Genomic DNA, 25,428 nt, shown 5'->3' with positions numbered 1-25,428 from the left:
GACCGCACCTGCCCCCGTGCTTGGCCAAAAACAGAACAACAACAACAAAAAATACACAGAATCTGTCGCTAAATCACTATGGAGGCGTCTTTAGTAAATCGTGGTTTCTCCTGAGCGAGTTTCCAAGGGCAATCGAATCCCTGTGTTCAAGTAAAGTGGGATTATCTAGAATGGTTTGCCCCGCCCTCAACGAATCCATGCGCCGATTGGGTAACAGGCCGAGAGGTTCGGCATTTCTTCCAGCTCCATAGAGAGACGCTTCTCCGCCGGCCGAGTTTGAGAGCAAGTCCCCAACTGAGGAGGACCGAGGCGAGAAGGCTTCAAGGAGGTAATTGATGGGAAATGTGTAAAGAGAACGCTCGAAAGTCAGGGCACGTGGAAGTGGGTTTCAGTAAGTCCTGGCTTTCTGTTCACCTTGCATTCGCTCAGAGACCGTGTGAAATCCACCCATCTCCCTCCGGCCACACGGGAACTGTGGTTCATTTGTGGAATCTTCAGTGAGATGAGATTGTTTCCACACTCCATGGTGTCGTGTGGTGTGCTTCATTTTTCCAAGAAGGGCTTTTAAACACTGCCCTGTGAACAGTTTTGACCACACAGTTTCTTGTACTATAAGATGGATGTCGGAGGAATAACAGAATGGATTCTTGTCCCTGGTGTGAAATTCTGAGGGGGGAATAATGTCCAGTATTGGGATGAGGGATGGTAGGGTGGATGAAAATAAAAGTATTTGGCTGCATTCATTTATCTTTTTTCCCCCATATTTCTGAATACTGAATCTATTACTGAGGAAAAGCAAAAGGAAATTCCTTTCCATCGGGGTCAGTTGGGCACCGACTTCCAGAAGCATTTGCCCAGAGTCCTACTGAAAAGCTCTACAGTCGGTATGGCTGAGAACCAGACAAGGGGTCGTGGCCGCTTCGCGGACAGCCCCCGAGCAGAGTCGCCACCGTCTGCGCCACGCCAAGGCACCCGAAGGGAAAACCCCGACTCCGACCGTAAAGAGTTGCGAGTTCGCTTCAGAACATTTAGGAGCTCGGATGAATCCGACCTGATCAAAGCTCTGAGGAGGCTCCGTGAACTCTGCAGTCTGTGGCTGAGGCCGGATCTTCACACCAAGGAGGACATGGTGGACAGGCTGGTGCTGGAGCAGTTCGTGATGTGCATGCCGCAGGACATCCAGATCTTAGTCACAAGTAGTGGTGCCGAGACTTGTAAGGATCTGGAAGAGGTGCTGAGAAAGAAGCAGAAACTGAAGAAATGGGTGAGTAGGACCCTAGTGTCCCGCTGATTCAGGGAACGGTGGCATGAGGGGCTGGGAGCTAGGAGATGAAGGAGAAGGATCAGAGGGCTTGGCTCTGAATCAGTGATTCCCAGAAGGGCGAGCACTTGGCCTGTGGCATCACTGGAGATGTTTCTGTAGATCCTCACTTTGAGGGTGTTGGTGTTTCAAATGTCATTCCGAGGAGGTGGGCTTCTAAGGTAGTATATGCAATGAATACCTTTTTGGGTCTTGTGAAGGGAGACTAATCCTATTTGAATTTTTTGTCACAGGCTGTAGTCTGTGTCCAAGGTGAGGATTTTTTGATGCCAGTCTCGGGTGTTGAGATGTTAGGATCTGAGGTCAGTGAGGGGCACGGTGAGGAAGACCAAGCCAGGGAGCCCCAGTCTACAGTCAGTGTCGTCCCTCCAGACGAGGGCCAGCAGGAAAGCCGAGACGGGCAGCATCTGCCAGGAGCCAAGGACCTGTCGAGGGGGCAGGTGAGTATGATGTCCTGACCTCCAGTCTGGGAGCAGGTAGAAGTGGGTCGAGTGAGTGTGACTGCGGAAGAACTGGGCAAAGGACAGGAATGGACCCACTGCCTCCAGGAATTCTCATGGATGCATTCCGTTCCCGGCCGTTTTCCATCCAGTGTGAGAATGAAGACAGTCCCTCTTTCATAGTCCTTCACCATGAAAGCTTGTGGCCCTAAGCATGAGGGAGAGGAGTCCTGTTTCCATGGATGGTGCCGGCTCAGTTCATCAGTTGTAAATGCACTCACACGAGTTTCACCCATGATGGATTTCGTCAGAGGCACTAATATTGGGGGATATTGTAAACACCTAGAATTGATAACAAGACCCCGTTGGAGTCATTTTCCCCCTCAGATTTTGGAGTATGTCTGGAGAGAGTGGATTTTTGAAATGTGAATCAGGGGAGGAGATGCTACTGATTTCTCATGAATAGAGCTACATAGTATAGAATAGAGCTATACAGTATAACAGCTATACTGCTTATCATCTTATTATGCCCCAGGCCACCTTCCATGTCCAAGAGAAATCCAGGCAAGGTATCAACAAGTGGTGAAGTCAGGAGCCCTAGAGCCAGAATCCTCTGCTTTCAGATTCAGGGCCTGGAGAATGTGAGATGAGGTGGAGAGATATGTGCAAAGATAATTGGCAGAGCCAGCTGTGAAGTCTGGACTTTCGCCAGAGGTGGTTGGTATAGATCAAGGACAGACATGGGAATCAGAAGAGGACTGCCAATCAGGGTGATGGGAAGCAGTCAGGGCATATCCCCCAAACTGATATCCAGAAAGCTGGAGTGTGAGATCAGGGTACGAGGCGGGTGGGCAAAGAGGAGACAGAGCTTGCCGAGGGCTAAGGCAGTGGGATTGACTCTGCTTGGTTGCCCCTTGTCAGGGCCAGAAAGCTCTCCCGCCAGAGACCATTCTTGAAACAGTTGAACTGGAGGGTCATACGCCCTCCAAAGAGAACTTGGAGAAGGACCTGCTGAAAGACACAGGAGTGACAAGAACCCTTTCGGCTCAAGAGCCTGAACTTCTGCAGGATCATGGTGAGTATTAAAAATTTGGAGACCACAGGAGGTACTGACTGCCTCCACTGATGTCCAGGAAGGGGTACCCAGCATTTCCATCCCTTGGTGTTGTGGGGTAGGAGTTGCTTCTCCAATGCCAACCTTCTCCATCGTCAATGTTTCAGAGTGTTTCATTAGCTAGACTCTTAGGTAGTTTGTATGCTGGGAAGTCTGTAGCCAAATTAGGGATGGTTCCAATGAGGTCGGCACCATGGAAAATGCTCCTTGATAAATATGGTGCTGAATCTCTTCTTTGAGCAGATTCTGGGAGGGCAGAGAGAGGGGAGAGTCCCCAGGAAGGAAGTGATACTTCAAATGTGGCTCCTGAAGCCTTTCCTCTTGTGTTCCAGAGGGAGATGTTTCCACCCCGAGTGGATCCAGACGAGGTCCTCTGAAGAATCGCAGACACGTCAAAAGGAAACGGGACAGCAGTCCCTCTTGCCAAGAGGTGCTTCAAGAGGCAGCCACGTGTTTGGATCAAGGAGAGTTCTCAGGACGACTTGGGTTCCATTCCGTTGGTTCATCTGGCACCGGGGGACCCACCAGTCTTCCTGAGGGAGCAGAAACCCCCGGGACGGGCACCCTCTGAATGCAAGGTGTGCAAAAAGAGCTTTCCTTATCAATCTCAGCTTACCTTGCACCAGAGGACACACACAGGAGAGAGGCCCTTTCAATGTGACATCTGTGCCAGAGGGTTCATACAGCCTTCAGACCTGCGGGTTCACCAGCGGATCCACACTGGAGAGAAGCCCTACAGCTGTGACATCTGCATCAAGAAGTTCACCCACGACTCCACACTGCGCGCTCACAAGAGGACCCACACCCAGGAGAAGCCTTTCCGCTGTGAGCACTGTGACAGAGCTTTCGGCCACCGAGGGAACCTCAATGTTTACCGATGCACCCACTCTGGGCTCAGGCCCTACGTGTGCCCCAAGTGTCACAGAGCCTTCCGTCAGCTGGGGACTTTCAAACGCCACTGGAAAATCCATTCCAGATGACTGGCTTAGGACCCTGCCCTCAGGTCCAAGTCTTTCTGTTTTAATGAGAAAATTTAGAATGATTTGTCACCTGTGTGATACAAAGTGTGGATGACAGGGGAGGGGCTTAGGAGGATCGTGGAAACCCAGTGTTCCACTGACCTGAATTAGGATATTTTAGTGAATTAGGATACTTGAGTGATGACTTATTTTTCCCTTTGGATTTTGTTTTCTACTTTGCTATAGACTATAGTTTTCTTTTTCATTTGTGAATTTTCAATTGGAGAAGAATTGCCTTACGATGTTAGACTCTGGTTTTCTTTTTTTTTTTAATTTTATTTTATTTTTAAACTTTACATAATTGTATTAGTTTTGCCAAATATCAAAATGGATCCATCACAGGTATACATGTGCTCCCCATCCTGAACCCTCCTCCCTCCTCCCTCCCCATACCATCCCTCTGGGTCATCCCAGTGCACTAGCCCCAAGCATCCAGTATCCTGCATTGAACCTGGACTGGCATCTCGTTTCATACATGATATTTCACATGTTTCAATACCATTCTCCCAAATCTTCCCACCCTCTCCCTCTCCCACAGAGTCCATAAGACTGTTCCATACATCAGCGTCACTTTTGCTGTCTCATACACAGGGTTATTGTTATCATCTTTCTAAATTCCATATATATGCGTTAGTATACTGTATTGGTGTTTTTCCTTCTGGCTTACTTCACTCTGTATAATAGGCTCCAGTTTCATCCACCTCATTAGAACTGATTCAAATGTATTCTTTTTAATGGCTGAGTAATACTCCATTGTGTATATGTACCACTGCTTTCTTATCCATTCATCTGCTGATGGACATCTAGGTTGTTTCCATGTCCTGGCTATTATAAACAGTGCTTCGATGAACATTGGGGTACACGTGTCTCTTTCCCTTCTGGTTTCCTCGGTGTGTATGCCCAGCAGTGGGATTGCTGGATCATAAGGCAGTTCTATTTCCAGAGTTTTAAGGAATCTCCACACTGTTCTCCATAGTGGCTGTACTAGTTTGCATTCCCACCAACAGTGTAAGAGGGTTCCCTGTCTTCCACACCCTCTCCAACATTTATTATTTGTAGACTTTTGGATCACATCCATTCTGACTGGTCTGAAATGGTACCTCATAGTGGTCTTGATTTGCATTTCTCTGATAATGAGTGATGTTGAGCATCTTTTCATGTGTTTGTTAGCCATCTGTATGTCTTCTTTGGAGAAATGTCTATTTAGGTCTTTGGCCCATTTTTTGATTGGGTCAGTTATTTTTCTGGAGTTGAGCTGGAGGAGTTGCTTGTATACTTTTGAGATTAGTTGTTTGTCAGTTGCTTCATTTGCTATTATTTTCTCCCATTCTGAAGGCTGCCTTTTCACCTTGCTAATAGTTTCCTTTGATGTGCAGAAGCTTTTAAGGTTAATTAGGTCCCGTTTGTTTATTTTTGCTTTTATTTCCGATATTCTGGGAGGTGGGTCATAGAGGATCCTGCTGTGATGTATTTCAGAGAGTGTTTTGCCTAGACTCTGGTTTTCTTACATATTTTCGCTTTGTGTTGTTCTTGTTCTTCCAATGAAGCTGTGTCTCACCGCTTATCAGTACCTCATCATCAGAGTGAGGCTACTGCTGATTGCCTTCTTGTCAGGTGTGATTTCCTTGTAAAATAGGATACTCCTAGCAGGACGGCCAGAGAAGGCAATGGCACTCCACTCCAGTACTCTTGCCTGGAAAATCCCATGGATGGAGGGGCCTGGTGGGCTACAGTCCATGGCGTCACCAAGAGTCAGACACGACTGAGCGACTTCCCTTTCACTTTTTACTTTCATGCATTGGAGAAGAAAATGACAACCCACTCCAGTGTTTTTGCCTGGAGAGTCCCAGGGATGGGGGAGCCTGGTGGGCTGCCATCTATGGGGCTACACAGAGTCAGACACGACTGAAGCGACTTAGCAGCAGCAGCAGCAGCAGCAGGATGGCTAGTTTAAATACAGGATCACCAGTGTAATTTAAATTTCAAATAAACAAACACATTTCTATGAAAGACCTGTGTGTTTTCTCTTCTAAGACTTTGCTACAGGTAGGTGATAGCCATGGTTTTGTCTATGTGGCCATTATTATGTTGAGATATGTTCCCTTTGTACTAGTTTGGATACTGCTTCCTTAGGTATTTAGAAAAAGAAGGCTTGTTAAATTGATAAGTGTCATTCTTTTCCCCTGCTGCTGCTAACTGCTGCTAAGTCATTCCAGTCATGTCCGACATTGTGGGACCCCATAGATGGCAGCTCACCAGGCTCCCCTGTCCCTGGGATTCTCCAGGCAAGAACACTGGAGTGGGTTGCCATTTCCTTCTCCAGTGCAGGAAAGGGAAATGTGAAAGTGAAGTCACTCAGTCGTGTCTGACTCTTAGTGACCCCATGGACTGTAGCCCACCAGGCTCCTCCATCCATAGGATTTTCCTGGCCAGAGCACTGGACTGGGGTGCCATTGCCTTCTCCTCTTTTTCCCTACTGGTGTACAACCTCTGGTTTCTGTGATGCCTCTCTGAAATGGTTTCTGACAGTAGATCTCATCAGCTGATTTTAGACAAGAGTCATTCATGACTTATTTCAGAAGAAAAGAAACAAGATTAAGTAACCCAATTTGATTACCACCGTCAGATTACAATTATTGGACTGCCTCACAGTCTCCAAGCAGAGAGAAAAAACTTCATTAGATCAGGAAAATCAATCTGTTTCCCCAAGAAATGCCATCCATGAAGTCTAAAGTAAATAAAATACATTAGAGAAAGTTTACTGCCAAACCAATATGTTGGCCTCTTTAATGGTTCTTCCTGTTGGAATCTCCACAGGATGTGGAATCTACCCAGATTATCCAAAGTGGTTCCTTCCATGCCCTTTATCCAATCACTGGGATGATGAGGTTATGGCCGGAAACCCCTGGAGTTTCACCCAACTCTCTATAAATACAGACATTTCAGCTCTAGTCACACTTTGAGAACCAGTGCCTGACCTGAGGAGGCTGAAGGCAAGAGAACTGGAAGGGGTAAGCGATGAGTGGGCACGTCCAAGGAGGATGCCTAGTAATCAGGACACACGGGTGGGTTTCAGAAAGGTCTTGCTTTCTGTTCATCCTCCATTAGCTGGAAGACCTTGTGACAGGAGACCTTACTCTAACCCCATGTTTAATCAAGCTCTTCTGCAAGGGGATAAGAATGTTTCCACACCTGTTGCTGTGAGGTGGCTCGTTTTCTTCAAGGGTTTTTGAGCAGCACCCTATGGCCATTTAAAAACTACATACATGATTATTATTAGTTTTAAGTTTTTTAATTCATTCATTTTGGCTGGGCTGAGTCTTCTTTACTGTGAGGGCTTTCTCTAGTCGTAGCTAGTGGGGACTACTGTCTAGCTGAGGGGTATGGGCTTCTCATTGTGGTGGCTTCTCCCATGGCAGAGCTGGGAGTCTAGAGCTCGGGTTCAGTAGTTGCCCCTCTCAGGCTCAAGAGTTCTGATGCACAGGCTTAGAGGCAGGCGGGGTCTTCCCATATGAGGAATCAAACCCATGTCAGGTTTGATTGCCTGGCACACTGCATTGCCAGGCAGATTCTTAGCCACTGGACCACCGAGGAAGCCCTATGGTCATTTCTGACCAGAGAGTGTTATGAAATATTGAATGAGTTGAGCAATGGTGTCCAATATTGGGATGTAGGGGAGATGGAAGGGTGGAAAAAAATGAAACCCATTTGTTTCTTTTTTTTTTTTTTTGTCTCCCTAGACTGCTAATCAGTGACTTTATTACTGAGGAAAAGCAGAGGAAATCCATTTCCATAGGCGTCAACTGGGCACCCACTTCTAGAAGCATTTGCTCAGAGTCCTACTGGAAATATGGCTGAGGACCAGACATTTTTTCAGGGTTGTGAAAACATCAAAGACTGCCCTGGGGCAGAGTCACTGGAGTCCGTGCCACCCCAAAACACACTCATGGAAAACTCAGATTGTGACCAGGAAAACTGGCACGTCCGGTTCAGAACATTCAGCAGCTCAGAGGAGTCAGACCCTGTCAAGGATCTGAGGAGACTCCGTAAACTCTGTCATCTGTGGCTGAGGCCAGATCTTCACACCAAGGAGCAGATGATGGACAGGCTGGTGCTGGAGCAGTTCATGATCTGCATGCCCCTGGAGTGCCAGGTCCTGCTCAAAGAAAGTGGGGTGCAGAGTTGCAAAGACCTGGAGGACGTGCTGAGAAATAAGCAGAAACCCAAGAACTGGGTGAGTAGGACCTTAGTGATGGGTGTGGGATGAGGAGACACGTGCAAGCTGCAGGGATCACAAGATAGGACCTGAGGGTTTGGCTCTGTATCAGTGGTTCCCAAAGTGGTTCTCCCAGGTGAGAGAAGTTCACAGTTGGGCAATTTGGGAGATACTTTTTGCTGTCTCAACTCGAAGGATGTAGATCTTTTACAGCAAACGGGAGCTTCTATTGTCAATGCCATTGGATGCCTGAAAACTACATTCCAGGTCTTATAGAGACTGATCTTGATTGATTTCTCCCCTCACAGACTATAGTCTGCGTACAAGGGCAGAAATATCTTGTGTGTGATCCAGACATTGAGATGGTTGAAGCCAAGGCCAGTGACATGGACGATGAGAGAGACCTGTGCGGGGGGCCCCAACCCTCCTCAAGGGTCATACCTCCAGAGGATGGCCAGGAGGGAAGCCAAGAGCTGCAGAATCTGCCAGGAGCCACGAACCTATCTAGGGAGCAGGTGAGAGCTTGGAAGCAGATAGAAGAGAGTGAGGTGGGTGTGGCTGCTGGAGTAATGGGGAGATTTGGCAAAGGACAGGAATGGATCCATTGCTTCCAGGAATTCCCGTGGATGCATTCAGTTCCTAGGCTTTTTTTCTAATCAGTGTGAGAATGAAGATAATCCATCTCTGTCCCTCTGCTATGAAAGCTTCTAGTCTTAGGAGTGGGGAGAAGGGAATCCTGTCTTCCTGATATGATGCTAGGTTCAATTTTCTGCAGGGAAGTGCACTGACAGCTGATTTACCCAAGGCCACTTTGCCCAAGGGCACGTCATATTTCAGAATATGATCATTCCTTGCAACTGAAGGAGTGACTCCAAAGTGGACTCATTTTGCCCCCCAGTAGACACTGGGCTTCCCTGGTGGCTCAGATGGTGAAGAATCTGCTGACAATGCAGGAGACCTGGGTTTGATCCCTGGGTCAGGAAGATCCCCTGGAGAAGGGAATGGCTACACACTCTAATGTTCTCACCTGGAGAATCCCATCAACAAAAGAACCTGGCAGCTATAGTCCATGGGTTTGCAAGAGTCACACACGACTGAGCGACTAACACTTTCCCTTTCAGACACTGAAGAATGAATGCAAGACAGTGGATTTGTTCAAATAAGGTTGGGTATAGGCAGGGGATGCTATTGACTTGCATGGAGTAGAGACCAAGAATACTGGACGTCATCTTCCTATGTACTGGGTAACCACTATCACAAAGATGAATCCAGGCAAAGTCTCCAACAGTGATGGAGTCAAGAGAGCTGGACCTAGAGTTCTTTACTTCCAGAGTCAGGAGCAGGAAGGAGTGGGTATGACTTGGAGAGACCTATGCATAGAGAAGTCAGAGTGCCAACTGTGATGTCCTGATTTGATTACAAGATACCGTCTGTATAGATCCAGGACAGCCTTGAGTAACAGGAGATGATTATCAATCAGGGTGATGGGGTGGACCAGAAGAAGTCAGGGCATAGCCCCTAAAATGACATGAAGAAAGTTGGAGTATAAGGTCAAGATACGAGGCAGATGGGGAAATAGGAAACAGTTTTCCATGGACTAAGGTAAATGGCTTTGACTCTGCTTGTTTGTCCCTTGTCAGGATGAGAGAGCTCTCCCGCCAGAGACTGTTCCTGAAATAGGTGAGCTGGAGGGTCTGACGCCCAGGGAGAACTTGGAGAAGGACCTGCTGGAAGACAGGGGAGAGACAAAAACCCTTCAATCTGAAGCACCTCAACTTCTGAAGGGTCCTGGTGAGTACTCAAAACCGTGGAATCCAGCAGAGTTAGTGACTCCCTCCTGTGGTGGCATGAGGCTGGGTAGCCAGCATAACCATCCTTGGATGGGTGGGTGGAGATCATTGTCCAGTGCCAACCTTCTCCATCATCAATGTTCCAGTGTCCCACAGTCCAAGCTCTTAGCTTGGTTGCTTGATGGGAACTTCTCAGCCAACATCAGGGTTCCAGTGAGGCCGGCAGCACAGAAAATGCTCCATGTTAAATGTGGTGCTGAATTTCATTCAGCAAATTCTGGGAGCATAGAGAGACAGAAGAATCCTCAAGAAGAAAGTGGTATTTAAAATGTGGCTCTGAACCCTTTCCTTCTGTGTTCCAGAGGGAGACGTTTCCACTATGAGGGGATCCAGACGAGGTCCTCTAAAATATCACAGACATATGAAAAAGAAGCGGGACAGCAGTCCGACTTGCCAAGACGTGCGTCAAGAAGCAGCCACGTGTTTGGACCAAGGAGAGTTCTCAGGACAGCTTGGGTCCCATTCCGTTGGTTCATCTGGCACCGTGGGACCCACCAGTCTTCCTGAGGGAGCAGAAACCCCGGGACGGGCACCCTCTGAATGCAGGATGTGCAAAAAAAGCTTTCCTTATCAATCTCAGCTTATCTTGCACCAGAGGACACACACAGGAGTGAGGCCCTTTCAATGTGACATCTGTGCCAAAGGGTTCATACAGCCTTCAGATCTGCAGGTTCACGAGCGGATCCACACTGGCGAAAAGCCCTACAGCTGTGATCTCTGCCTCAAGAAGTTCACCCACGACTCCACGCTGCGTGCTCACAAGAGGACCCACACCCAGGAGAAGCCTTTCCGCTGTGAGCACTGTTACAGAGCTTTCAGCCACCGAGGGAACCTCAATGTTCACCGACGCATCCACTCTGGCCTCAAGCCCTACGTGTGCCCCGAGTGTCACGGTGCCTTTCGTCACCTGCGGACTTTCAAACGCCACCGGAAAATCCATTCCAAATGAGTCACCCAGTACCCACCATCAGGTCCAAGTGCCGTCTGCTCCGAGAAGGAAATTCTGGATTATTTGTCACTTATGTGATACAATGAAAAGGTGACATGTGAAGAACTTACAATCATACTGGAACCCATGGGGTTCCATTCACATGAATTAGGTGAATATTTGAGTGATGACTTATCTTTCCCTTCAGAATTTATTTTCTACTTTAGTGTAGCCTGTGTTTTCTTCTTTCAGTGAATGCAGGTCTCATTAGTTTTCTTCTTCATGAAACTGAGGTGACTGCTGATTGTCCCCCCATTAGGGAACATTTCATCGTAAAATAGGATGCTCCTAGCAGAGTGTCCAGATGAAAAAGAGGATCACCAGTGAAATTTAAATTTCAAATAAACAAAGACATTTGTGTCAAATAAGTGTCCTGTGTATTTCTGCTTCCATGATTTTTTTTTTCTTTATTTTATTTTTTACCTTTACTATCTTGTGTTGTTTTTGCCATGTATCAACATGAATCTGCCACAGGTATACACATGTTCCCCATCCTGAACCCTCCTCCCTCCTCCCTCCCTGTTCCATCCCTCTGGGTCGTCCCAGTGCACCAGCGCAAAACATCGACTATGGTGCATCGAACCTGGACTGGCGACTCGTTTCATATATGATATTATACATGTGTCACTGCCATTCTCGCAAATCATCCTTCCCTATCCCCAAGATTTTTTATATGGAGTAGATGATAGCTGTGGTTTGTTACATGGCCATTATTATGTGGAAATATCGTCCCTCTGTAAGGCTTCCCCAGTGACTCAGCGATAAACAATCCACCTGCACCATAGAAGACCCAGGTTCCATCCTTCATCAGGAAGATCCCCTGGAGAAGGGAATGGCAACCCACTCCAGTATTCTTGCCTGGAGAATCCCATGGACAGAGGAGCCTGGCAGGCTATGGTCTGTTGGGTTGCAAAGAATCGGACATGACTGAAGCGACTGAGCACCCACGCGAGCATTTAAAGTAACTGTATTCCTCTGGAATTATGAACTGTTAGGTAATATGATATTAATGCCCTTTTGAACACTGGGATTCTAGGGTGTCTCTGCTTGAAAAGATTCTTCAAGGTAGCACTCTTTCATCCCACCTGGCTCTCCTCCAGCAGAAAGGAAGAGAGCTCATTTGGAGCAGAATGGAGATAATGAAGTATTTCTTTTCAAAGAATCAGCGTTTTCTTCTATTAATTAGCCTGGGAATTTGTTGGGGGCAGCAAACTCAAGGATGACGTTTTAATAGATATTGGTGTCTGGCTGCTCACACTTAAAAGCCAATACAGAGGCCAGGTTGGGGGAAAGGAAAGTTAGCTTTATTCTGGATGCCAGAAACTGTTGAAAGTGAAAGTGAAGTCGCTCAGTCATGTCCAACTCTTTTCGACCCCGTGGACTGTAGCCTACCATGTTCCTCAGTTGATGGCATTTTCCAGGCAAGAGTACTGGACTGGGTTGCTTTTTCCTTCTCCAACAACTGTGGAGGCGGGGCAGACATCTGGCCAATGGCTGACTCCCCCCACCTCCCACCCCAGACAATTAATGAGCAACAGCTTTTATATATGGAAGGAGGGGGCTACAGGCAGGAACAGCACAGTCAGCTCTGACAATCATCTTGAAACTGGTCATCACTGGTCTAATCAGTGTCATCTTTATTGTTGTAAATACAGTTAACCTTCAGTTCCAGGGTCCATTTGTTTTCATTTCTTGGGTCAATTCTCAGAATTGTGGCAGCTTCTCTCATGGTTTCCCAGGAGGCTCAGTGGTAAAGAATCCACCTGCCAATGCAGGAGATGTGGGTTTGCTCCCTCAGTGGGAAGATCCCTGAAAGAATGGAATGGCAACCCACTGCAGTATTCTTGCCTGGAGAATCCCATGGACGGAGGAATCTGGTAGGCTACAGTCCATGGGGTCACAAAGAGCCACTTCACTTTCTTTTACTTTGCAACTCTATGCACTGCAGCACTCCAGGCTTCCCTGTCCTTCACTATCTCCCAGGAGTTTGCTCAAACTTGTGCCCATTGAGTCGGTGATGCCATCCAACCATCTCATCCTCTGTCGCCTCCTTCTGTCTTAAAGGATTTTACCTTACAGGCCCAAGATGGAGGCAACTAATTCAAAGAAGCAATATAGAATATAAAGATTGGGTCCCTTCAGAAACAGGGGTATTAGAACCATTATCGAGGAATCAACACAAGAAATTAATACGATGAAATATGAATAAGACTTCAAAACATAGACGCAGTTAAGTACTAATTAAGAAAAGTGAATAATAGGGCTTCCCCTGGGGCTCGGAGATAAAGGCTGTGCCTGCCAATGAAAGGACACAAGTGCCATCCCTGACCCGAGAAGGTCCCAGGGCTCAGGAGCAACTAAGGCTGTGCGACACAACCACCGAGCCTGGGAGCCGCCACTACTGAAGCCCAGAGCCCCGAGAGCCCGGGCTCCGCACAAGAGAGGTCACTGCAGTGAGAGGCCTGTGCCCGGTGACTGGAGAGGAGCCCTGTGCCCCGAGCAGCAACAAAGACCCAGCACAGCCGAAAATAAATGGAGTTAAAAATAAAATACATACCGAGGCTGGAAGACTGCTATTGAGGAAACATAGTGATGGAGTGAGATGCCGGGTGATAAAGCAACAGCCAGGCCTGTCCATCTCATAGAACCACTGATTGTGTGGAGATGGGAAGACAGCCTGAGGGTATCAGGGGAAGGACTTTCCAGACATCGGAAGAAAACCCTACAAGCCAGACTGCAAATATAGTTGGGCTTGGTGTGGTCACATGTGCAAGGTGGCTGGGAAGTGGAGGAGAAGGTAGAGAGTGTGAGGAGCGGTGCACTCCACGGGTGTGAGAAAGGATTTGGATTTGCCAAGGGAAGATTTCATGCGAGGATGGGCACAATAAAGGACAGAAATAGTATGGACCCAAGAGAAGCAGAAGATATTAAGAAGAGGTGGCAAGAATATACAGAACTATACAAAAAAGATCTTCACGACCCAGATAATCCCAAAGGGGTGATCACTCACCTAGAGCCAGACATCCTGGAATGTGAAGTCAAGTGGGCCCTAGGAAGAATCACTATGAACAAAGCTAGTGGAGGTGATGGAATTCCAGTTGAGCTATTTCAAATCCTCAGACATGATGCTGTGAAAGTGTTGCACTCAATAAGTCAGCAAGTTTGGAAAACAGCAGTGGCCACAGTGCCCTGCCCTCCACAGTTGTTGCAGAAGGAAATGGCAACCCAGTCCAGTACTCTTGCCCAGAAAATGCCATGGACGGGGGAGCCTGATAGGCTACAGTCCATGGGGTTGCAAAGACTTGGACTTGACTAAGCAAATACACTTTCACTTTCAACAGTTTCTGGTATCCAAAATAAAGCTAACTTTCCTTTCCCCCAACCTGGCCTCTGTATTGGCTTTTAAGTGTGAGCAGCCAGACACCAATATCTATTACAATATCATCCTTGAGTTTGCCGCCCCCAACAAATTCCCAGGCTAATTAATAGAAGAAAACGCTGATTCTTTGAAAAGAAATACTTCATGATCTCCATTCTGCTCCAAATGAGCTCTCTTCATTTCTGCTGGAGGAGAGCCAGGTGGGATGAAAGAGTGCTACCTTGAAGAATCTTTTCAAGCAGAGACACCCTAGAATCTCAGTGTTCAAATGGGCATTAATATTACATTACCTAACAGTTCATAATTCCAAAAGAATACAGTTACTTTAAATGCTCGCGTGGGTGCTCAGTCGCTTCAGTCATGTCCGATTCTTTGCAACCCAACAGACCATAGCCTGCCAGGCTCCTCTGTCCATGGGATTCTCCAGGCAGAATACTGGAGTAGGTTACCATTCCCTTCTCCAGGGGATCTTCCTGATGACGGGATGGAACCTGGGTCTTGTATGGTGCAGGTGGATTGTTTATCGCTGAGTCACTGGGGAAGCCTTACAGAGGGATGATATTTCCACATAATAATGGCCATGTAACAAACCGCAGCTATCATCTACTCCATATAAAAAATCTTGGGGATAGGGTGGGATGATTTGGGAGAATGGCATTGAAACATGTCTAATATCATATATGAAACGAGTCTCCAGTCCAAGTTCGACGCACGACAGTGGATGCTTTCGGCTGGTACACTGGGACGACCCAGAGGGATGATACAGGGAAGGAGGAGGGAGGAGGGTTCACGTTGGGGAACATGTGTATACCTGGGCAGATTCATGTTGATACATGGCAAAAACAATACAAGATAGTAAAGATAAAAAATAAAATAAAGAAAAAAAATCTTGTAAGGGGAAATACACAGGACACTTATTTGACAGAAATGTCTTTGTTTATTTGAAATTTAAATTTCACTGGTGATCCTCTTTTTCATCTGGACACTCTGCTAGGAGCATCCTACTTTATGATGAAATCTTCCCTAATGGGGGGACAATCAGCAGTCACCTCAGTTTCACGAAGAAGAAAACTAATGAGACCTGCATTCACTGAAAGAAGAAAACACAGGCTACACTAAAGTAGAAAACAAATTCTGAAGGGAAAGATAAGTCATCACTCAAATATTCACCTAAATCATGTGAATGGAACCCCATCGGGTTCCAGTATGATTGTAAGTTCTTCACATGTCACCCTTTCTTTGTATCACCTAAGTGACAAATAATCCAGAATTTCCTTCTAGGAGCAGACGCCACTTGGACCTGATGGTGGGGTCCTGGGTGACTCATTTGGAATGGATTTTCCAGTCGCCTTTGAAAGTCTCAAGCTGACGGAAGGCACTGTGACACTCGGGGCACACGTAGGGCTTGAGCCCAGAGTGGATGCGTCGGTGAACACTGAGGTTCCCTCGGTGGCTGAAAGCTCTGTCACAGTGCTCACAGCGGAAAGGCTTCTCCTGGGTGTGGGTCCTCTTGTGAGCGCGCAGTGTGGAGTCGTGGGTGAACTTCTTGAGGCAGACATCACAGCTGTAGGGCTTCTCGCCAGTGTGGATCTGCTCGTGAACCCGCAGATGTGAAAGCTGTATGAACCCTTTGGCACATATGTCGCATTGAAAGGACCTCTCTCCTGTGTGTGTCCTCTGGTGCAAGGTAAGCTGAGATTGATAAGGAAAGCTCTTTTTGCAGACGCTGCATTCAGAGGGTGCCCGTCCCGGGGTTTCTGCTCCCTCAGGAAGACTGCTGGGTCCCACGGTGCCAGATGCACCAACGGAATGGGACCCAAGCTGTCCTGAGAACTCTCCTTGGTCCAAACACGTGGCTGCCTCTTGACACACGTCTTGGCACATTGGACCGCTGTCCCGCTTCCTTTTGACATGTCTGCGATACTTCAGAGGCCCTCCTCTGGATCCACTCGTGGTGGAAACGTCTCCCTCTGGAACACAGGAAGAAAGGGTTCAGAGCCACATTTTAAATATCAGTTTCTTCTTGAGGATTCTTCTGTCTCTCTAAGCTCCCAGAATTCGCTGAAAGAAATTCAGCACCACATATAACAAGGAGCATTTTCTGTGCTGCTGGCCTCACTGGAAACCTGATGTTGGCTGAGAAGTTCCCATCAAGCAACCAAACTAAGAGCCTGGACTGTGGGACACTAGAATGTTGATGATGGAGAAGGTTGGCACTGGACAATGATCTCCACCCACCCATCAAGGATGGTGATGCTGGCTACCCAGCCCCATGCCACCATGGGAGGGAGTCACTAACTCTGCTGAATTCCACGGTTTTGAATACTCACCAGGACACTTCAGAAGTTCAGGTTCTTGAGATTGAAGGGTTTTTGTCTCTCCCCTGTCTTCCAGCAGGTCCTTCTCCAACTTCCCCCTGGGCGTCTGACGCTCCAGCTCACCTGTTTCAGGAACAGTCACTGGCTGGAGAGCTCTCTGGTCCTGACAAGAGACAAACAAGCAGAGTCAAAGCCATTTACCTTAGTCCATGGAAAACTGTTTCCTGTTTCCCCATCTGCCTCGTATCTTGATCTAAGACTCCAACTTACGTCATTTTAGGTGATATGCCCTGACTTCGTCTGGTCCACCCCATCACCCTGATTGATAATCATCTCCTGATACTCAAGGCTGTCCTGGATCTATACAGACTGTATCTTGCTATCAAATCAGGACATCACAGTTGGCACTCTGACTTCTCTATGCATAGGTCTCTCCAAATCATACCCACTCCTGCCTGCCCCTGACTCTGGAAGTAAAGAACTCTAGGTCCAGCTCTCTTGACTCCATCATTGTTGGAGATTTGCCTGGATGCATCTTTGCGATGGTGGTTACCCGGTACATAGGAAGATGATGTCCAGTATTCTTGGTCTCTACTCCATGCAAGTCAAGAGCATCCCCTGCCTATACCCAACCTTATTTGAACAAATCAACTGTCTTCCATTCGTTCTTCAGTGTATGAAAGGGAAAGTGTTAGTCTGACTCTCTGCAAACCCATGGACTATAGCTGCCAGGTTCCTCTGTTCATGGGATTCTCCAGGCAAGAACATTAGAGTGTAGCCATTCCCTTCTATAGGGGATCTTCCTGACCCAGGGATCCAACCCAGGTCTTCTGCATTGTCAGCAGATTCTTCACCATCTGAGCCACCAGGGAAGCCCAATGTCTACTGGTGGGCATTTTGAGTCCACTTTAGAGTCACTCCTTCAGTTGCAAGGAATGATCATATTCTGAAATATGACGTGCCCTTGGGCAAAGTGGCTTGGGTAAATCACCTGTCAGTGCATTTACTTGCAGCAAATAGAACCTAGCATCATTTCAGGAAGACAGGATTCCCTTCTCCCCACTCCTAAGACTAGAAGCTTGCATAGCAGAGGGACAGAGATGGATTATCTTCATTCTCACAGTGATTAGAAAAAATGCCTAGGAACTGAATGTATCCACGGGAATTCCTGGAAGCAATGGGTCCATTCTTGTCCTTTGCCAAATCTCCCCATTACTCCAGCAGCCACACCCACCTGACTCTTCTACCTGCTTACACGCTCTCTCCTGCTCCCTAGATAGGTTTGTGGCTCCTGGCAGATTCTGCAGCTCTTGACTTCCTTCCTGGCCATTCTCTGGAGGTATGACCCTCACAGGGGGTTGGGGCTCCCCACACGTGTCTCTCTCATCATCCATGTCACCAGCCTTGGATTCAACCATCTCAATATTGGGATCACGCACAAGATATTTCTGCCCTTGTATGCAGACTATGGTCTGTGAGGGGAGAAATCAATCAAGATCAGTCCGTATAAGACCTGGAATGTAGCTTTCAGGCATCCAATGGCATTGACAATAGAAGCTCCCGTTTGGTGTAAAAGATCTACGTCCTTCGAGTGAGACAGCCAAAAGTATCTCCCAAATTGCCCAACTGTGAACTTCTCTAACCTGTTTGGAAACCACTGATACAAAGCCAAGGACCCGCAGGTCCTATCTTGTGATCCCTGCAGCTTGCACGTGTCTCCTTGTCCCACACCCATCATTAAGGTCCTACTCATCCAGGTCCTGGGTTTCTGCTTATTTTTCAGCATGTCCTCCAGGTCTTTGCAACTCTGCACCCCACTTTCTTTGAGCAGGACCTGGCACTCCAGGGGCATGCAGATCATGAACTGCTCCAGCACCAGCCTGTCCATCATCTGCTCCTTGGTGTGAAGATCCGGCCTCAGCCACAGCTGGCAGAGTTCACGGAGTCTCCTCAGATCCTCGACAGGGTCCCATTCCTCTGAGCTGCTAAATGTTCTGATCCGGACGTGCCAGATTTCCTGGTCACAGTCTGAGTTTTCCATGAATGTGTCTTGGGGTGGCACGGATGCCGGTGACTCTGCCCCAGGGCTGTCTGTGATGTGTCCACAAGCCTGAAAAAATGTCTGGTACTCAGCCCTATTGATGGAGGAAATTTCCAGTAGGATTCTGAGCAAATGCTTCTAGAAGTGGGTGCCTAGTTGACACCTATGGAAATGGATTTCCTCTGCTTTTCCTCATCATTAAAGTCACTGGTTAGAAGTCTAGGGAGACAAAAAAAAAAAAAAGAAAGAAACAAATGGGTTTCATTTTTTTCCACCCTTCTGTCTCCCCTACATCCCAATATTGGACACCATTGCCCGACTCATTCAATATTTCATAAAACTGTCTGGTCAGAAATGACCATAGGGCTTCCTTGGTGGTCCAGTGGCTAAGAATCTGCTGCCAATGCAGGGGGACATGGGTTTGATCCCTCATATGGGAAGACTCCGCCTGGCTCTACGCCTGTGCACCAGAACTCTTGAGCCTGAGAGGGGCAACTACTGAACCCGAGCTGTAGACTCCCAGCTCTGCCATGGGACAAGCCACCACAATGAGAAGCCCATACCCCTCAGCTAGAGAGTAGTCCCCACTAGCTACGACTAGAGAAAGCCCTCACAGCAAAGAAGACCCAGCCCAGCCAAAATGAATGAATTAAAAAACTTAAAACTAATAATAATCATATATGTAGTTTTTAAATGGCCATAGGGTGCCGCTCAGAAACTCTTGAAGAAAACAAGCCACCTCACAGCAACATGTGTGGAAACAGTCTTCTCCCCTTGCAGAAGAGCTCGATTAACCGTTGTTAACGCGGGGTTAGAGGAAGATCTCCTGTCACAAGGTCTCCCAACTAATGTAGGATGAACAGAAAGTGAGACCTTCGTGAAACCCACCCATGTGTCCTGATTTCTAGGCATCCTCCTTGGATGTGCCCACTCATCGCTTACCCCTTCCAGGTCTCTTGCCTTCAGCCTCCTCAGGTCAGGCACTGGCTCTCAAAGTGTGTCTGGAGCTGAAATGTCTGTATTTATAGAGAGTTGGGTGAAACTCCAGGGGTTTCCGGCCATAACCTCATCATCCCAGTGATTGGATAAAGGGCATGAAAGGAACCACTTTGGATAATCTGGGTAGATTCCATTTCCTATGGAGACTCCAACAGGAAGAACCATTAAAGAGGCCACCATATTGGTTTGGCAGTAAACTTTGTCTAATGTATTTTATTTACTTTATACTTCGTGGATGGCATTTCTTGGGGAAACAGATTGATTTTCCGGATCTAATGAATTTTTTCTCTGCTTGGCAACTGTGAAGAAGTGCAATAATTGTAATACAACGGTGGTAATCAAATTGGGTTACCCAATCTTGTTTCTTTTCTCATGAATTAAGTCATCAAAGACTTTTGTCTAAAATCAGCTGACGAGATCAACTGTAAGAAGCCATTTCAGAGAGGCATCACAGAAACCAGAGGTTGTACACCAGTAGAGAAAAAGAGGAGAAGGCAATGGCGCCCAACTCCAGTGCTCTGGCCAGGAAAATCCCATGGATGGAGAAGCCTGATGGGCTACAGTCCATGGGGTCACTAAGAGTCGGACACGACTGAGCGACTTCACTTTCACATTTCCCTTTCATGCATTGGAGAAGGAAATGGCAACCCAGTCAGGTGTTCTTGCCTGGAGAATCCCAGGGACAGGGGAGCCTGGTGGGCTGCCATCTATGGGGTCCCACAATGTCGGACACGACTGGAATGACTTAGCAGCAGTTAGCAGCAACAGGGGAAAAGAATGACACTTATCAATTTAACAAGCCTTCTTTTTCTAAATACCTAAGGAAGCAGTATCCAAACTAGTACAAAGGGAACATATCTCAACATAATAATGGCCACATAGACAAAACCATGGCTATCATCTACCTGTAGCAAAGTCTTAGAAGAGAAAACACACAGCTCTTTGATAGAAATGTGTTTGTTTATTTGAAATTTAAATTACACAGGTGAACCTGTATTTAATCTAGCCATCTTGCTGCTGCTGCTGCTGCTGCTAAGCCGCTTCAGTCGTGTCCGACTCTGTGTAGCACCATAGATGGCAGCCCACCAGGCTCCCCCATCCCTGGGACTCTCCAGGCAAGAACACTGGAGTGGGTTGCCATTTCCTTCTCCAATGCATGAAAGTGAAAATTGAAAGTGAAATCGCTCAGTCATGTCTGATTCTTAGCGACCCCATGGACTGTAGCCCACCAGGCCCCTCCATCCATGGGATTTTCCAGGCAAGAGTACTGGAGTGGAGTGCCATTGCTTTCTCTAGCCATCCTGCTAGGAGCATCCTATTTTACAAGGAAATCACACCTGGCAGGAAGGCAATCAACAGTAGTTTCTCTGATGATGAGGTACTGATAACTGGTGAGACACATCTTCATTGGAAGAACAAGAACAACACAAAGCGAAAACATGTAAGAAAACCAGAGTCTATAATCGTAAGGCAATTCTCCTCCAATTGAAAATACACAAAAGAAAAAGAAAACTACAGTCTATAGCAAAGTAGAAAACAAAATCCAAGGGAAAAACAAGTCATCACGCAAATATCCTAATTCACTCAAATATCCTAATTCACGTCAGTGGAACCCTCCTAAGCCCTTCCCCTGTCATCCACACTTTGTATCACACAGGTGACAAATCATTCTAAATTTTCTCATTAAAACAGAAAAGACCTGGACCTGAGGGCAGGGTCCTGAGCCAGTCATCTGGAATGGATTTTCCGGTGGCGTTTGAAAGTCCCCAGCTGACGGAAGGCTCTTTGACACTCGGGGCACACGTAGGGCTTTAGTCCAGAGTGGGTGCGTTGGTGAACACTGAGGTTCCCTCGGTGGCCGAAAGCTCTGTCACAGTGCTCACAGCGGAAAGGCTTCTCCTGGGTGTGGGTCCTCTTGTGAGCACGCAGCGTGGAGTTGTGGGCGAAGTTCTTGAGGCAGATGTCACAGCTGTAGGGTTTCTCACCAGTGTGGATCCGCTGGTGAACCCGCAGGTCTGAAGGCTGTATGAACCCTTTGGCACAGATGTCGCATTGAAAGGGCCTCTCTCCTGTGTGTGTCCTCTGGTGCAAGGTAAGCTGAGATTGATAAGGAAAGCTCTTTTTGCAGACGCTGCATTCAGAGGGTGCCCGTCCCGGGGTTTCTGCTCCCTCAGGAAGACTGGTGGGTCCCCCGGTGCCAGAAGCACCAACGGAATGGGACCCGAGCTGTCCTGAGAACTCTCCTTTGTCCAAACACGTGGCTGCTTCTTGACACACGTCTTGGCAAGTTGGACTGCTGTCCCGCTTCCTTTTGACATGTCTGCGATTCTTCAGAGGACCTCGTCTGGATCCACTCGGAGTGGAAACGTCTCCCTCTGGAATACAAGAGGAAAGGCTTCAGGAGCCACATTTGAAGTATCACTTCCTTCCTGGGGACTCTCCCCTCTCACTCTGACCTCCCAGGATCTGCTGAAAGAAGAGATTCAGCACCATATTTATCAAGGAGCGTTCACCATGGTGCCGGCCTCATTGGAACCATCCCTAATCTTGGCTACAGACTTCCCAGCAACCAAACGACCTAAGAGTCTAGCTGATGAAACACTCTGGAACGTTGACGATGGAGAAGGTTGGCATTGGAGAACCAACTCCTACCGCACAACACCAAGGGAAGGGAATGCTAGGTACCCCTTCCTGGACATCAGTGGAGGCAGTCATTACATCCTGTGGTCTCCAAGTTTTTAATACTCACCACGATCCTGTAGAAGTTCAGGCTCTTGAGACGAAAGGGTTCTTGTCACTCCTGTGTCTTCCAGCAGGTCCTTCACCAAGTACTCCCTGGAGGGCGTCTGACCCTCCAGTTCATCTGTTTCAGGAATGGTCTCTGGTGGGAGAGCTTTCTGGCCCTGACAAGGGGCAACCAAGCAGAGTCAATCCCACTGCCTTAGCCCTCGGCAAGCTCTGTCTCCTCTTTCCCCACCCGCCTCGTACCCTGATCTCACACTCCAGCTTTCTGAATATCAGTTTGGGAGATATGCCCTGACTGCTTCCCATCACCCTGATTGGCAATCCTCTTCTGATTCCCATGTCTGTCCTTGATCTATACCGACCACCTCTGGCAAAAGTCCAGACTTCACAGCTGGCTCTGCCAATTATCTTTGCAAATATTTCTCCACCTCATCTCACATTCTCCAGGCCCTGAATCTGAAAACAGAGGATTCTGGCTCTAGGGCTCCTGACTTCACCACTTGTTGATACCTTGCCTGGATTTCCCTTGGTCATGGAAGGTGGCCTGGGGCATAATAAGATGATAAGCAGTATAGCTGTTATACTATATAGCTCTATTCTATACTATGTAGCTCTATTCACGAGAAATCAGTAGCATCTCCTCCCCCGATTCACATTTCAAAAAAATCCACTGTCTCCAGACATACTCCAAATTCTGAGGGGGAAAATGACTCCAATGGGGAACTTGTTATTCAATTCAAGGTGTTTACAATATCCCCCAATATTAGTGCCTCTGATGAAATCCATCATGGGTGAAACAGCTGTGAGTTCATTTACCCCTGATGAACCCACCCAGCACCATCCCGTGGAAACGGGACTCCTCTGCCCTCATGCTTAGGGCCACAAGCTTTCATGGTGAAGGACTATGAAAGATGGATTGTCTTCATTCTCACACTGGATGGAAAACGGCTGGGAAAGGAATGCATCCATGGGAATTCCTGGAGGCAGTGGGTCCATTCCTGTCCTTTGCCAAACTCTCCCAATTACTTCCACAACCACGCCCACCCGATCCTCTTCTACCTGCTCCCAGACTGGAGGTCAGGACATCACACTCACCTGCCTCCTCGACAGGTCCTTGCCTCCTGGCAGATGCTGCCTGTCTTGGCTTTCCTGCTGGCCCTCATCTGGAGGGACGACATTGATTGTAGACTGGGGCTCCCTGGCTTGGTCTCTCTCACTGTGCCCTTCACTGACCTCAGATCCTAACATCTCAACACCCGAGACTGGCATCAAAAAATCCTCGCCTTGGACACGGACTACAGCCTGTGACAAAAAATTCAAATAGGATTAGTCTCCCTTCACAAGATCCAAAAAGGTATTCATTGCATATACTACCTTAGAAGGCCACCTCCTGGGAATGACATTTGAAAGACCAACACCCTCAAAGTGAGGATGTACAGAAACATATCCAGTGATGCCACAGGCCAAGTGCTCGCCCCTCTGGCAATCACTGATTGAGAGCCAAGCCCTCTGATCCTTCTCCTTCATCTCCCACCTCCCAATGCCACCATTCCGTCTCACAGGGTCATTAGGGTCCTACTCACCCATTTCGTCAGTTTCTGCTTCTTTCTCAGCACCTCTTCCAGATCCTTACAAGTCTCGGCACCACAACTTTTGACTAAGACCTGGATGTCCGGTGGCATGCACATCACGAATTGCTCCAGCACCAGCCTGTCCACCATCTGCTCCTTGGTGTGAAGATCCGGCCTCAGCCACAGACCGCAGAGTTCACGGAGCCTCCTCAGAGCATTGATCGGGTCGGATTCGTCCGAGCTGCTAAATGTTCTGAAGCGGACCCGCAACACTTCAAGGTCGGAGTCGGGGTTTTCCCTTCGGGTGCCTTGGCGTGGCGCAGACGCTGGCGACTCTGCTCCGGGGCTGTCGGCGACGGGGCCACGACCCTTTGTCTGGTTATTAGCCATACCGACTGTAGAGTTTTTCAGTAGGACTCTGGGCAAATGCTTCTAGAGTCGGTGCCCAACTGACCCCGATGCAAAGGAATTTCCTCTTGCTTTTCCTCAGTAATAGATTCAGTATTCAGAAATATGGGGGAAAAAAGAAAAACGAATGCAGCCAATTAGTTTTATTTTCATCCACCCTACCATCCCTCATCCCAATACTGGGCATTTTTCCCCCCTCAGAATTTCACACCAGGGACAAGAATCCATTCTCTTATTCCTCCGACATCCATCTTATAGTACAAGAAACTGAGTGGGCAAAAATCTCCACAGGGCAGTGCTTTAAAGCCCTTGTTGGAAAAATGAACCACACCACACGACACCATGGAGTGTGGAAACAATCTCATCTCACAGAAGATTCCACAAATGAACCACAGTTCCCGTGTGGCCGGAGGGAGATCGGTGGATTTCACACGGTCTCTGAGCGAATGCAAGGTGAACAGAAAGCCAGGACTTACTGAAACCCACTTCCACGTGCCCTGACTTTCGAGCGTTCTCTTTACACATTTCCCATCAATTACCTCCTTGAAGCCTTCTCGCCTTGGTCCTCCTCAGTTGGGGACTTGCTCTCAAACTCGGCCGGCGGAGAAGCGTCTTTGTTTAGAGCTGGAAGAAATGCCGGACCTCTCGGCCTGTTACCCAATCGGCGCATGGATTCGCTGAGGGCGGGGCAAACCATTCTAGATAATCCCACTTTACTTAATCACAGGGATTCGATTGCCCTTGGAAACTCGCTCAGGACAAACCACGATTTACTAAAGAGGCCTCCATAGTGATTTAGCGACAGATTCTGTGTATTTGTTTTGTTCTATCTTTGGCCAAGCAGGGAGGCACGTGCGGTCTCAGTTCCCAGACCGCGGAAGGAAACCACGGCGCATGCAGCGGGAGCGCTAAGTCTCACCCGCAGGACCGCTAGGGAAATCCCTCGGTTTCCTTTTGGATTTGATTGATTTTGGACTTTGGGGACTGCATTTTGGGGTGAACGGACTGGTTTAAATGAT

The 25,428-nt window shown here is 47.9% G+C and overlaps 3 protein-coding genes and 1 pseudogene across 3 annotated transcripts; 2 read left to right on the top strand and 2 right to left on the bottom strand.

The window, feature by feature from the left end:
• The first annotated feature begins 802 nt into the window (after positions 1-802).
• LOC133231169 (zinc finger and SCAN domain-containing protein 5B-like) lies at positions 803-3,960 on the top strand (annotated as a pseudogene).
• Positions 3,961-7,761: 3,801 nt separating this feature from the next.
• Positions 7,762-11,447, top strand: LOC133229896 (zinc finger and SCAN domain-containing protein 5B-like). The gene is made up of 4 exons (XM_061386652.1): positions 7,762-8,128; positions 8,419-8,625; positions 9,751-9,901; positions 10,263-11,447. The coding sequence occupies exons 1-4, from the start codon at positions 7,841-7,843 to the stop codon at positions 10,907-10,909; spliced, it is 1,293 nt and encodes a 430-aa protein (XP_061242636.1). The 5' UTR covers positions 7,762-7,840; the 3' UTR covers positions 10,910-11,447.
• Positions 11,448-15,339: 3,892 nt separating this feature from the next.
• On the bottom strand, positions 15,340-18,686 carry LOC133229496 (zinc finger and SCAN domain-containing protein 5B-like). The gene is made up of 3 exons (XM_061385861.1): positions 18,395-18,686; positions 16,658-16,825; positions 15,340-16,297 (listed from the first exon to the last, which is right to left on the bottom strand). Exons 1-3 carry the CDS (start codon positions 18,684-18,686, stop codon positions 15,651-15,653), a joined length of 1,107 nt encoding a protein of 368 aa, XP_061241845.1. The 3' UTR covers positions 15,340-15,650.
• Positions 18,687-21,304: 2,618 nt separating this feature from the next.
• Positions 21,305-25,403, bottom strand: LOC133231167 (zinc finger and SCAN domain-containing protein 5B-like). The gene is made up of 4 exons (XM_061389461.1): positions 24,014-25,403; positions 23,526-23,732; positions 22,435-22,588; positions 21,305-22,060 (listed from the first exon to the last, which is right to left on the bottom strand). The coding sequence occupies exons 1-4, from the start codon at positions 24,389-24,391 to the stop codon at positions 21,414-21,416; spliced, it is 1,386 nt and encodes a 461-aa protein (XP_061245445.1). The 5' UTR covers positions 24,392-25,403; the 3' UTR covers positions 21,305-21,413.
• Between the last annotated feature and the right edge of the window lie 25 nt (positions 25,404-25,428).

This window comes from Bos javanicus, chromosome 18 (genome assembly GCF_032452875.1).
Source record: "Bos javanicus breed banteng chromosome 18, ARS-OSU_banteng_1.0, whole genome shotgun sequence".
Taxonomy (NCBI): domain Eukaryota; kingdom Metazoa; phylum Chordata; class Mammalia; order Artiodactyla; family Bovidae; genus Bos; species Bos javanicus.
Note: the sequence above shows the minus strand (reverse complement) of the source record. Positions and strands in the feature narration are given on the sequence as shown.